General features: G+C 38.1%; 1 protein-coding gene across 1 annotated transcript; it reads right to left on the reverse strand.

Moving 5' to 3' along the window:
- Nucleotides 1–2,899: 2,899 nt before the first annotated feature.
- Nucleotides 2,900–14,368, reverse strand: LOC134285747 (uncharacterized). The gene is made up of 2 exons (XM_062847153.1): nucleotides 13,463–14,368; nucleotides 2,900–13,253 (listed from the first exon to the last, which is right to left on the reverse strand). The coding sequence occupies exons 1-2, from the start codon at nucleotides 14,366–14,368 to the stop codon at nucleotides 13,248–13,250; spliced, it is 912 nt and encodes a 303-aa protein (XP_062703137.1). The 3' UTR covers nucleotides 2,900–13,247.
- Nucleotides 14,369–14,813: the final 445 nt, after the last annotated feature.

The following is a 14,813-nucleotide window of genomic DNA, read 5'->3' on the forward strand; positions in this document are numbered from 1 at the left end:
CAGAGTCATGCTAAATTACATGACATATAATGTAAGTTTACATGATATTTTATGACATTTGCATGATATGTCATGTAAACTTCTGTGATATCCCACGCTCCAATCATGTGCATCATATGTCACACAATTTTACATTCTTTTTTCGATCTGTGTGTAGAAATACTTATGAATCATATTAAACGAATCAAGTGTAGTGAGTATGAAGGAAAAAAAACGTCCCGTCGAGTCCTAGTTCCGGTCTCGGCACGGACGCAGTGCTGATAGCTATTTAAACCTCTCAGAAGCTCCCTAAAGCTTCCCCAAAGCCACTCAATTCTCCTGAAAAGCTTCTTCTAGAACCCTCTGGCTCAGACGCGTCCCTGTAACGCTCCTTGAATGGCTCCTGAATCACTACATGTGACCCCTGAAATTCCTTCAAAATTCCCTGAAGCATTCATTATACCAATGGGATGATTGCTGTTTGTTTTTAGTTGGCACCAGCAGTAAAAATTGCATGCAAGAACTTTTATAGCATCTAGTTTCCAGCGCTGACAGCCCGGCGGCGACACCATCGCTTGTATTCAATGCATCGTCTGTGCTACTCTCGGTTTTCAACTTTCTCAAATTCTCACCTTAAGCTCACGGAAGCATGGTATTTAGTCAAGAACTGTCAAATCGTATGGAAAAATCGCGAAAAACATTAATTGTTAGAAAACGGGATAGTTTTGTGAAAAATTAGTGAATATAAATCAAGAATGGTTTGAAAGGACAACTTTCTATGTTTATCTCGTGTTCCGGAACAACTTCTTCACCGAGAAAATTCGATTTTACTACCACACAAAAAAAATGCAATCTGTTATATTTTTAGTTTGGAATGTCGATGTATTGAAACACCTCAGAAATCTTTATGAATCCCGTTAATATTCCTCCAGAGCACATATAAAAATCTATGGACCTGTTTTTACGCATCCTTACTCCTCGCAGAAACACTCATAACCGCACTTCTTATGACCCCTAGTGTAGTCCTTTTACCTTACCGACCTTTAGATTTTCAAGAAAGATGCTTTTGCTCTCCCCCATTAGGGATATGAGTTAATTCAAAGATGGCCGTTGCACTGGCTACTTTGCAAACACCGAAAGTACAGATTTTCTCTCATCAAAACATATTAGGCGCTGTCCATAAACTACGTAGACTTTTTTTCGGCCATCTCAGACACCCCTCCCCCTCGTACAAAATTTTCGAAATTTGTATGGAGCGTAGACTGGCCAGTCCCCTCGTCCCTCCCTAAGCGTCTACGTAGTTTATGGACAGGCCCTTACTATAAAAACTTTCTTGAGCATAAGTCATCATATCTAGATACATAACTTGAGCGTTTGGAACTCATGCTTGCACAGCCTCATGCAACGTTGTGCTGTCAAGAGGTGAGTTCAATGTTTGTTTGGGAATACTCTAGAACTCCTTTGAGTATGGATCATCGGATCTAAAAGCATAATCAGTTCTTGAACATATTGAATCCCTTCTGAACCTGAAACATCTGTGGAACGCCTAAAAATGCCTCTCAAATCCTCCTGAAGCTGATGTGAGAGCAGTGATCCGAAAACAGTAGGTCCCCTGAATCCTCTTCAATACCTTCTGTAATGATCATGAGACCCTCAAGAATCCCCCCAACGCACCTCTGCCAACTCGCTGAAAATCCGCTAGAACTTAATGAAATTGCTCCGATAACCCCTGCAACCGCTTCGGACCCCCTGGGAAGCACATGAGACCATCGAAAAATCATCTGCAACGTCTCAGAGTGGCATTTCTAGAAATCCTTTGAAATTTCTAGAAATGCCACTGAAAAATCCCTGAATCCCGCTCGGACCCGATGTAACGCACATGAGACCCTTGGAAACCCCCTTCGAAATGCTGCGGTAACGGGTCGAGTCCCGCTGATAATCCCATGAAACTTCCTCTGAAAACTCCCTGAAACCCTTCAGGAAGACTCCCTGTACCCCATCCAAGCTTTCCAGAAAATGATGCCAAATTCCTTGAAATGCCTCCAAAAACCCACGGATGCCCCCTCGGGCCCTCTGTAACGCACATGAGACCCTCCAATGTTTCCAAAACGCTCCTGTAATGCATCTGAGACCGCTGGAAATCTTTTGAAACTTCCTGAAACCCTCTCCGACCCCCTGTAGTGCACTTGGGGACTCGAAAGCCCCAAAATCGCCGCTGTAACGCATCCAGATCCGTCTGAAAATCCTTTAACCTTCTTGAAATGCTACCAGAAACCTCTAGAAACCCTTTCGAACCCTCTTTGACGCACCTCAGCTGCTCTGAAATAAATGTAATGTAATGTAATGCTTTCGGAACCCCCTGAAAATCCTCTGAAACTTCCTGAAATGCTTCCGAACGACACCTGAAATCCGCCTCGGACCCCATGTAACGCACATCAAACTTTTCGAAACCTCCGGAAACGGTCCTGTAACGCCATCGAAACCCGTTGAAAATCCTCTGAAGCTTCTTGAAATGCCTCCAAAAACCCCCTCGGATCGCCTGTAACGCAACGAAAACGCCTCTGAACTCCCTCCTCCTTCCTGAAACTCTCATGAAAGCCCTCTGAAGCCAAGCATGACCGCTACAAACCCTTCCCCCACCCCTTTAAAACGCCTAGCCTCTCTTGAACTTCTTTGCTATCATGAACGCCACTCAGGTAATGAACTAAAACAAATATGGAAACGAATTCATTTAGGTAAAAATGTTATTTAGGTAGTGTCGACTTATTATCTAAATGGTGGATCCAGTGTATTCGAATCAAAACTTATCATATAACTGGCCCAAAAATTTAAAAATATTGTTTATTCAGATCATGTTTATGAATTCACTAACCGATTTTTCTTTTCTCTGTGTTCTCTTTACAGGTGAGTTTCTCTTTGTACTTGAACCAGCTGAAAGTGGTGCACCGATTTTCATGTAATTTTTCAGGTATGGTAAACATACACTTAGATAGTTTTTGTGAAGTTCGCTATCATCACTAAGCTGATCCAAGGATTCAGTGATTTTTGTTTTAGACTTTAAGAGTAAGCAATTGAGATCAGGGTATCGCATAGAGGTGTGATATTTCTGTAGCGACTATCGCTTGATCGTGACTACAAGAACATTTAAGGAAATTGTAAAAAAAAACCTAGATTAATCCACCTAGTGGTGATAGTGCCTTTCTCGTCAAATATGTACTAATGAACTTTTCGTCGACGTTAGCCAAAATGTTCCTGAATCCTGGAACACTTCATATAGAAAAGCAACAATTTTAACAAAGCCATCATCGATTTTCGAAGCTTATAGATGATACATATTCCGATGTTATGTTCAACAGCAAAACAGAGCTGAAAAATATCAGACCTCTCAGTTGACTGCTTGACCACCTTAACCCAAGTTGTATATTGGGGTCATTATGACCCCATTCCATCCACTACGGCAGCGGGGTGAGTGTCAGCTAATGCATGAAGAAGGTTAACTTTTTTATTTATTTATTTCAATTTCAACCAGCCGCACCCAAATTGTGAGCAGTAATATTAGAAGCATAAGGAGATTGAAGATTGAAAAACTCTATAAGGTGTTGATGCGATTAAATTATATTTTTTCCATAAAACGTTGATTCATCCTACTATACATTTACACCGCAGGAATCTGAAATGGTGTGATTTGAAGAGATCGCTTTGGTCACGTTTTTGTTCTCTTGCATATATAATCTTATAATCTTACCCAACGTTTACATGCTATCAAAAAAGCCACAGATTGATTTATCGCTTTGACATTTATTTTGTTCACCTTTATAATTCCGCTATTTGATGTGCAGCTTGCATGGGGTTTGTTAAATTTTGCGTTTGACCACTTCCGGCGGGACACCTGCAACCGATTCCGGTCGTCTCAAATATGGTCTGAGACTATGTTTTTGTCAACTGTTCATCGGGTTACCTGAAAAGCCAAAATTTAATGTGATCTGAGGCTACATATTTTCTTGCTAACCGTTCGGCAATTTTTTGAAAAAGCCGCGATTTTATGTACCGCAAGCGTGATTTTAGTTCACTTCTATTAAATCACTTCCGATGGAACACCCACAACCGATTCCGAAATATTATTACAAGTTCTAGATGTTTTAGACTCTATTTTCTTGTTGACCGTTCATCAGATTATCAAAAACGCCGCTATGGTTTAGTTCCCTTCTATATTTTACCACTTCCGACGAGTTACTCGTCTTGTCACCAGTTCTGGAACACTACCGGTTCTCCCAAATATGGTCTGAGATAATTTGATGATTAACCATTTATCTTGTTACTGAATAAGTCATTGATATATCGCATGTATTGGTTCTTTTTTACACATTTCTGGTGAAACACCCGTAATCGGTTCCGTAACACACTGATATGGCTTGCGTCTATTTTCTTGCAACTGTTCACCATATTACCTAAAAAGCCGTGATTTGAGCTATCGCATGCATGGGTTTGGTGTCACTTCCGGCCCGGAACCGATTGCGGAACACTACTGATAGTCTCCTAAATAGTCTGAGCCTATTTGCTTGCTAAAGTTTATTAGGTTCAATTTTATATTTAGCCGCTTTCGGAGGGAAACCCGAAACTAGTTTCGGCACTACTGACAGTCAATAATGTGGTCTTAGCCTACTTCCTCAATAACCGGTCATCAAGTTGTCGAAAAAGCCGTGATTTGATGTGCCGTATGCAAAAGTTTTGTCAACTTTTATATACAGCCACTTCCGGTGGAACACCCGTAACCGGTTGCGGAACACTACCGGTTCAGATATGTTCTGAGACTGTTTTCTTGCTAACTGCTCATCAGGTTAACGAAAATGCCGCAGTTTGATGTGTCGCATGCATGGATTTGGTTCACTTTTATATTTGGCCATTTCCGGCGGGACATCTGGAATCGGTTCCGGAACACTATCGGTTCACATATGGTTTGAGACTGTTTTCTTGCTAACTGTCCATCAGGTTATCGAAATTGCCACAATTTGATGTGTCGCATGCATGAGTTTGGTTCACTTTTATATTTGGCCACTTCCGGAGGGACACCCGGAACCGGTTCCGGAACACTACCGGCTTAGATATGGTCTGAAACTGTTTCCTTGCTAACTGTTCATCAGGTTATCCAAAATGCCGCAGTTTGATGTGTCGCATGTATGTGTTTGTTACATTTTTATGTATGGCCCCTTCCAAGGGTACTGGTCCGGAACACGTAAATGGCCATAACTCCGGAACGGCTGGGCCGATCCGAACCATTTTCAATAGGAAACAATGGGACCAGATTCCGCGTCGAATAAACCGTCGGTCATTAAAATCGGTTGAGGTTTACTGCAAAAAAGTGATGTGAGTTTTTTTTTGTACACATACACACATACACACATACACACACACACATACACACACAGACATCACCTCAATTCGTCGAGCTGAGTTGATTGGTATATGTGACTTGGCCCTCCGGGCCTTCTATCAAAAAGTCGTTTTTGGAGTGAACATATAGCCTTTCCAGTACACTTAGTGTACGAGAAAGGCAAAAATCATATTTATTTTTATTTTTTAGCTATTTTTATCCCTTGAGTAGTCGCGTAACTGACCACCCTCAGCGACATCATGCTTTTCCATGCTGCGTGTACTCAGTAGACGACGAGACCGCTGCCGGGTTAACTCAAACTATCGCATTTTTATATTTCTTTTTATTCGTAATTTTCATCTTATGCTTAATCTTCACAACTAGTACAATTGAAAAACTGTTTACAATTTTTGCACTTCCAAGTTGAACAGTACAAACATTCGACATCGGACAACACATATGTATAACACCCAGTGGGCCAGTGGAGAATTTTCCGTTTGACGACGAAAAGTTTTCCTCGACTGGAGTGTTGATTCCCACTCCGAGGCTTACGAGATACCTAAACGACTGACGCCGCTAACCGCTCGACCACGAAGCCCACAATAAAAATATAAAACAATTCGTTACTTTAATTAACCCTATCATGGCTCCTGGGTAATCCCGTTCTGAGACATTTTTCAAAAAAATCCAAAATGTAATACGGCTTAAAAACTATCAACAGAATCCCGTTTTTGTTTTCAATATCTGTGATCAATCATGATTATTGCTACAGTTAACCTTTAAAATACATCATGTTTGAAATAGTTGACCGTACACCACGGTTTGGCACGGAAGCGACGCTGATGCCCAAGGAGAAAACATGAAAACAAATAAAAACATGGTCAATATTTCAAATAAAATAAGTTGAAAGGGAGCGGACGTGGTGCGAGCGATGGTTAAGGCACGCGACCATCATTCCAAGGACCTGGGAATCCCAGGCTGGGATCGAATCCCAGTTTTGTGAGTTCTTCCTTCGAAAGGGAAGTAAAGCGTTGGTCCCGAGATGAACTAGCCTAGGGCTTCACATCTCGTTAATACAGAAAGAAAAACAAGTTAAAACTATCTTGAAATCGGAATTTCGTCAAGATATACCAGCTAATCCATGAAGTCAAAGTATACCAGCTAATCTAAGAAAAAAAAACCAGATTAATCCACCTAGTGGTGATAGTGCCTTTCTCATCGAATATGTACTGATGATCTTTCCTTCGACGTTAGCCGAAATATTCGTAATCCTGGGAACATTTTAAATAGAAAAGCAATAATTTTAACAAATGGTGATGGGTGGCTGGCGGGTGGATTTGTGGGGGTGTGGTTGTGGAAATCGTTAAGTCGATGTGTCGCATGCATAGGTTCGGTTCACTTTTATATTTGACCACTTACGACGGAACACTCAAAAACGGTTCCCGGATACCTGTTGTCCCGAATATGGTCTGAGGCTATTTTATTACTAGCCGTTCATCAGATTACCAAATAAATCATTTGATATGTTACATATTTGGTTGTCTTTAACATTTGACCTTTCCGGCGGGATACCCGGAATCGGTTCCATAACACACTGATATGGTCTGAGACTATTTTCTTGAAAACTGTTTATCATGTTGCCTGAAAAGCCGTGATTTGAGGTGTCGCATACATGATTTTGGTTCACTTTTATATTTGGCCACTTCCGGTGGGACACCCGGAACCGGTTCCGGAACACTTCTGGTTCAGATATGGTCTGAGACTATTTCCTTGCAAACCTTTCATTAGGTTATCAAAAAAGCCTCGCTTTGATATGTCGCATGGGTTTGGTTCACTTTTATATTTGGCTACATCCGCCGGGACATCCGGAACCGGTTCCGGAACACTACTGGTTCAGATATGGTCTAAGATTATGTTCTTGCTAACCATTCATTAGGTTATCAAAAAAGCCACAGTTTGATATGTCGCAAGCATGGGTTTGGTTCACTTTTATATTTGGCCAGTTCCGGCGGGACACTCAGAACCGGTTCCAGAACACTTCTGGTTCAGATATGGCTTCAGACTATTTTCTTGATAACCATTCATTAGGTTATCAAAGAAGCCGCGTTTTGATATGTCGCATGCATGGGTTTGGTTAACTTTTATATTTGGCCACTTCCGGCGGAACACCCGGAACCGGTTCCGAAACACTACCGGTTCAGATATGGTCTAAGATTATTTTCTTGCTAACCTTTCATTAGGTTATCGAAAAAGCCGCGCTTTGATGTGTCGCATGCATGGTATTTGTTCACTTTTATATTTGGCCACTTCCGGCGAGACACCCGGAACCGGTTCCGGAACATTACTGGTTTAGATATGGTTTGAGACTATTGTCATGATAACCGTTCATCAAGTTATCGAAAATGCCACAATATGATGTGCCGCATGTATAGGTTTGTTGCATTTTCATGTCTGACCCCTTCCAGGGGTACCCGGATAAAAAATTACCATTCATTACATGGTAAATATTATTAACAAATGACTGGTTTTATTGTTCACAATAAAACACATAGTAGATTTATTGTTACTTTTTACAATAGAAATCAAGCCCATATAGTTCGTACAATAAGTGAACATTAGCTTTATTAGTGACTGATTGATTCGATTGTTTTTCAATAGTTCTATAATAATTTAAAGTTACTATCAGTAAAAATTAATTTAAGTTGTTTTTAAATAGTTGCAAAAGTGCCTGCAAAGTTCTCATGGACTTTTTTATTAAAAAAGAGTTTATTTCTCAATTACACTTAAAAACAATTTGTAACAAATGAATAACAATAAGTATTATTGTTGCTTGGATAATGTTTGTATAATCAAATACAAAATCACTTGACATATTTTTTATAGTTTTCGTTTTAAATTTGAGTACAGTAGATGTTTCGGTTATCGAATGTTATTCGCTAAAACTGACAGACGTCAAGCCGTGTCGGCAGAGGAAGCTCTCAATGAATAACTGAGGAAGTACTTATAGAAAACAAGCTGAAAAGCAGGTTTAGCCAAGTGAGGATGTTAAGACAAGAAAAAGATGAACAATGATTTTTCTAATGTTTTCCAATAAATTAAAGGAATCTAGTAAATAGTAAACTACCATTGATAACAATACAAATACAATTAGTTTAATGGGGTCAATTGAACCGATGTTAAAATAAACATGCAATAATATTTGTTGTTATGTAAACAGATTTCGCCTTTGAAAAACCAAAGAATTCATATTTCTCGGTAACATTTTTCTCCAGCATTTACAGATACTAATGGCCACATGAATTGTGAACGATTTATGGTATAGATCATACGACCTGTGGTCTGACTTGTGATATTTCGCAGTTATTTGAAAAGATTGAAGATAGATCTTATCAACAGCTGCCAAGCAATACATACCAGACAGGCATCAGAGTGTTTGATTCTTATCATAAAATGTGCATATCATTCTGGCGGACGTTAGTGCTCGTAAATGCTGGATATAAATGTTAGCGGGAAATATAAATTCTATGGATTCTCAAAAGCGAAAACTGCTTACAAATAACAACAAATATTATTGTATTTTTATTGTAACAACGATTCATTTGACGCCATTCAATCAATTGTATTTGTATTGTAAGAACAATGAAAAAACATTAAGATATATTGTTATCTTTTGAGAATTGCCCTAAAAATGTCTCATAAAAACACAATACATTCTATTGTTTTTCGCGAAAAAGTGTATGAAAATTTTCTGAAAATTTTATGGTTAAGATACATAACGACCACCATTTTTTATTGTAAAAGTGCCATTTACCATTCGCCGAATGGTATAGAACAATAGGGGTGATGGTGAGTGTGTTGTGTAAATTACAATATGTTTAATGGTGAATATTTTTCGAAAAAATGGTGTTGTAACAATAAAATTTATCGTATTTTTATGATACTTTTTATCAGGGTACCTATCCGGAATACCTATATGGCCATAACTCCGGAACGGCTGGACCGATCCGAACCATTTTCAATAGGAAACAATGGGACCAGATTCCGCGTCGAATGAGCCATTGATCGTTAAAATCGGTTGATATTTACTATCTAAAAGTGAGGTGACCTTTTTTTGTACACATACACACACACATACATACACACACACACACATACACACACACAGACATCATCTCAACTCGTCGAGCTGAGTCGATTGGTATATGAAACTTGCCCCTCCGGGGACTCTACCAACATTTCGTTTTTGGAGTGAACATATAGCCTTTCGGTACACCTTGGTGTACGAGAAAGGCAAAAAGTTAAATTAACTCCAAAAACAGTTTTTGCCTTTCTCGTTCACTAAGTGTACTGGAAAGGCTATATGTTCACTCCAAAAATGATTTTTTGATAGGAGGCCCGGAGATTCAAGTCACATATACCAATCAACTCAGCTCGACGAATTGAGGTGATGTCTGTGTGTGTGTATGTGTGTATGTATGTGTGTGTGTATGTGTACAAACGAACTCACGTCACTTTTCGGCAGTAAATCTCAACCGATTTTAATGACCGACGGTTCATTCGATGCGGAATCTGGTCCCATTGTTTGCTATTGAAAATGGTTCGGATCGGTCCAGCCGTTCCGGAATTATGGCCATTTAGGCGTTCCGGATCGGTACCCCAGGAAGGGGCTAGATATGAAAATGCAACAAACCCACGCATGCGACACATCAAACCACGGCATTTTCGATAATATGATGAACGGTAAGCAATAAAATAGTCTCAGACCATATCTGAACCGGTAATGTTCCGGAACCGGTTCCGAAGGTCCCACCAGAAGTGGCCAAATATAAAAGTGAACCAAACTGAAGTAAAAGACTTGGACTTCTTTATTCTTTAGTGGTTTATTAGCGAATGTCCTGTCTTCAAGAGTCATACGTCATAAGTCAGTTTCACAGCCTACCATGATTTAAGTACTGGATTACTACATTTCGGCCATCCTGACTAGTTGATGCCCTCATCAATAGAACCATAATCTGTATTCAACAAATCATCAGGAGATAGCCAAAGTTTCATATTTATTGGTGAACAAATTGAGTGATAAGGAAGGCTGGAAACTTGAAAACCCTCAATATCAGAAACTACGTAGCGATCATTTGGCAATGCTTTTTTAATAACATATGGACCTTTATATTTTTCCGATAATTTAGAAGCCGAATTTATCTTCAGTACTACAAAATCTCCAACTTTGTACTCAGTAGCCTTTTTACGTTTTTTATCTGTTACTAGCTTGTTATAATTTTGATTATTTTCTATTACCTCTTTCGCTCTATTCCTTACTGTATTCAAATCATCGTTATTGCTATTATTCTGAAAAGTATCTAAAAATGTTTGCAAATTGTGCTCAGTAACATTCAAATTTTGTTGATGAAAACCAAACAACAAAACACTGGGATAATTTTTAATGGATCTATTGTATGTGTTATTGTGTATATATTCTATTTTACTCAACAAATTATTCCATTTTAAGCCTGTGTCACTAACTAATTTAGCTAACATTGGCGATAATGTTCTATTTACACGTTCCGCTTGGCCATTAGCTTCTGGAGTATAAGCAGCAGTTTTAATATGTTGTATATAATTATTCTTAACAAAGTTATCAAATTTCATCGAAGAAAAACAAGATCCTCTATCAGTTATTATTCTTCCTGGTTTACTGTAATAGTTCATATAATTAGACAAATGTTTTATTACTTCTTCTGTGTTGGTTGATTTGGTACAATAAAATTTAACAAATTTTGTAAAGGCGTCTACAACTACCAGAATATATTTGAATCCACCACTCGATGGTAATTGTATTGGTCCATAATGATCCAAATGGATTGTGTTGAAAGGTTGATTACCTTTTTCAATACATTTAAGAAACCCTTCTTTTTTCCCTTCTTTGGGACTAAAAAATATGCAACTTAAACAATTAGATATATACTTTTTCACTATTTTTCTCATGTTCGAAAACCAATAGTGCTTTTTAATTTCAATCATCGTCTTTTCAATACCAATGTGACCTTTTAAATCATGGCACATTCTAATGATATTGTCAATCATTAGTTTTGGGATTACTAACAACAATTTACCATCATTCTTTCTGAATAATATGCCATTACTTAACTCAAAGTTTGGAAAACTGCTGTTTTCTAGGTGTGTTTTAATGTTTTTCAATTTCTCATCCTGTTCTTGAGCGAGTATCACATTTCTTTCCACATCTTCTGTTTCTAATACATTTATTTGATAAGTTCGAGATTTTCTTGTTATTTGTTTTTCGTTACTCATATTTTGCCTACTCAATGCATCTACATGCCGCATTTTAGCTTCATCTCTATATTCAAGATTGTAGTCATAATTTTCCAAAAACAAAGCCCATCTGCTGATTTTAGGATTTATTTCTTTTTTAATTAAAGTTTGTGCCAAAGCATTACAATCCGTAAAAATTTTGAATTTCATACCGGATAGATAAACATGAAAACGCTTGATTGCATGAACAACTGCCAAGGTTTCTAATTCAAAACTATGTAATTTAGATTCAAAATTGTCAGTATTTTTGCTAAAATAACTAATTGGATGAAAGTTATTGTCATCTTGCTTCTGTAATAAAATGGCTCCAAACCCATGGGAACTTGCATCACAATGTAAATGGGTTTCAGCATTAGGGTTAAAAATAGCTAATATTGGTGCTGTGACTAATTTTTGTTTAAGTGTTTCATATGCACTAATTTGTGCCTCTCCAAAATCAAAAGCTGTATCTTTCTTCAAAAGGTTATACAATGGTCTTGCAATAGTAGCAAAATTTTTAATAAACTTCCGAAAATAACTTGTCAATCCCAAAAAGCGTTGCACATCTTTAACATTTTTAGGAACTGGAAATTTAGAAACAGCTTCAATATGCGATTGATTCGGACGTTTACCATTCTGATTGATAGTATATCCCAGATAATCAATTTCAGTAAACAAAAATTTGCATTTTTCCAAATTTAATTCCAAAAGATTATCGCTTAAAATTTTAAAAACCATTTTCATTATTTCTAAATGTTCTTCAATTGTATCTGAGAAAATTATTATATCATCAATGTAAACACATATTTTACCTTTAGCAATCAAGTCTTTAAAAATAGTATTTATAAATCTTTGGAATACTGCTGGAGCATTACAGAGTCCAAAAGGAACACGTAAATATTCATACTGCCCAGATGGTGTAACAAAAGAAGTGTATTTGGTGCATTCTGGAGCAATTCTAATTTGGTGAAACCCTGCTTTCAAATCTAAAACTGAAAAAATCTTTTTATTCCTGAGTTTATCTAAAATTTCTTCAATTAGTGGTAACGGATAGTTGTCCCTATATGTATCTTTGTTGAGTTTTCGATAATCAACACACATCCTAACATCGCCATCTTTCTTCGGAATCAATACAATTGGACTGGCATAAGGAGAATCACTTTCTTTAATTATTTTGTCACGTAAAAGCTCTTTAATTTTATCATCTACTTTATTTTTTTCAGAATATGCTAGTCTTCTAGGTTTGAAGTGAAACTGAGTACCAGTTTTAAGAGAGATTTTCATTTCATATTTTGTTTTTGGCTGACTAGGCTTATCGGAACAAATGTAATCCATTTTAAAAATTTCCATAAACTTTGCAATATGATCGCTACTTACATTTCCAACACTTTTCAATATTTCAGATTCTTCAAGGGAACTTATTTGTTTTATTTCATTTTTATTTCCATGCACCTCCTTTCGGATCACCGGAGTTCTCGAAATTTTAATACGGCTTCTCTCGATGATGGTTTGAATGTTAGGTTTCATTATAAAATCCCTTCCTATTATAGCGTCATACGATGACATCGTCAAATCAGGAACGACCAAAAATTTAATCCTGCAATGGACATTTTGAACGCAAATGTTAGTTATTAATGTTCCTAAAATGGTTAGTCGTGTTCCTCCGATACCCTTGTAAACTTTTTTGTTATCAAAATCAAGAATTTTTGAATTTTTTACTAATTTAAGGCATATCAGAGAAACAGGACTTCCTGTATCAAATAGAGCTGTGAAACATTGGTCATTGTCTGTCAATTTTATATCTACCAGTCCGTTGTAATCTTGTTCAGCCTGACTCTCTGATGTAGCATCAACGGCTCCAATCCTAGTTTCTCTCATCCATGGATTATTTCGGCGGGTTGATTGATCCTTTTGTTCGAATGGTTGGCGGATTTTCCGACATCTTGCGGCAATATGTCCTGGTAACTTACAGTTATAGCACACGAGCGAAGTTGAAGTCGATGGTCCACGAAGTTTGATCATTGAAAAGGCTCTCGAAACATCAGCAACTGTTGAAAAATTCTGCATCCTAGCTTGATTCTTCAATTGTTGATCTGGAATTCCTTCGACGAGATATTCCACGAACTCTGACTCCCGAAGTCGTAATGGTACCGCCAAAACTCTTTTTTCACAGCAGTATTGGCCAAAAGTTTCATTTTCTCTCCATTTTCTTGATTCCAAACGTTTGCGTACTTGAAACAAGCTCTCATGCAGCACAAATGTCATCTTCAAACTAGCAAGAAAATCTTCAAATTCCATTGACATCAATTCCGGTGATGAAGTAAACCAAACTTGAGCATTTCCTTTTAAGCATTTGAAAACCAACAGCTTCATAATTTCCTCACTTATCTTGAAAACTTGTTTAGTATGTTGTACAATGTTGATGAAATGATTCACATTTTCTTGAGTGGAGCCCGAAAAATCCGGCAGCAACGCAGAAATTTCTTCCATTTTGAAAAGCCGTTCATCGCCACGTTTTCCTTCATGGTTGATTCTGGTGAAGTTTTCAGCTACATTGGATCCATCTCCACTGCCCGAAGCTTCTCCTAAGTTTGCAGATTGTCCAGAACTTGAATTCCCATCGGTTGAGTTTTGACGATCCGAGAAAGGAAGACCGCTTCCGATATTTCCCAAATCTTGAATTTCCGAGGGTTTCTGGCTCCGTAAAAACATCTTGAACAGCTTGGACTCTATCCCACTTCTGAATTGAAGTAAAAGACTTGGACTTCTTTATTCTTTAGTGGTTTATTAGCGAATGTCCTGTCTTCAAGAGTCATACGTCATAAGTCAGTTTCACAGCCTACCATGATTTAAGTACTGGATTACTACACAAACCCATACATGCGACTCATCAAATCGCAGCTTTTTCAATAACCTGATGAACGGTTAACAGGAAAATAGTCTCAGATCATATCTGAACCGGTAGTGTTCCTGAACCGGTTCCGGGCGTCCCGCCGGAAGTGGACAAATATTAAAAAGAAACAAACCCATGCAAGCGACACGTCAAATCGCGCCCTTTGTGATAACCTGATGAACGGTTAGCAAGAAAATGGTCTCAGATCACATAAGAAACTACCGGTGTTCCAAAACCGGTTCCGGAGGTCCCGCCGGAAGTGGC

The sequence above is a fragment of the Aedes albopictus genome, chromosome 1, assembly GCF_035046485.1.
Source record: "Aedes albopictus strain Foshan chromosome 1, AalbF5, whole genome shotgun sequence".
NCBI classification, from domain to species: domain Eukaryota; kingdom Metazoa; phylum Arthropoda; class Insecta; order Diptera; family Culicidae; genus Aedes; species Aedes albopictus.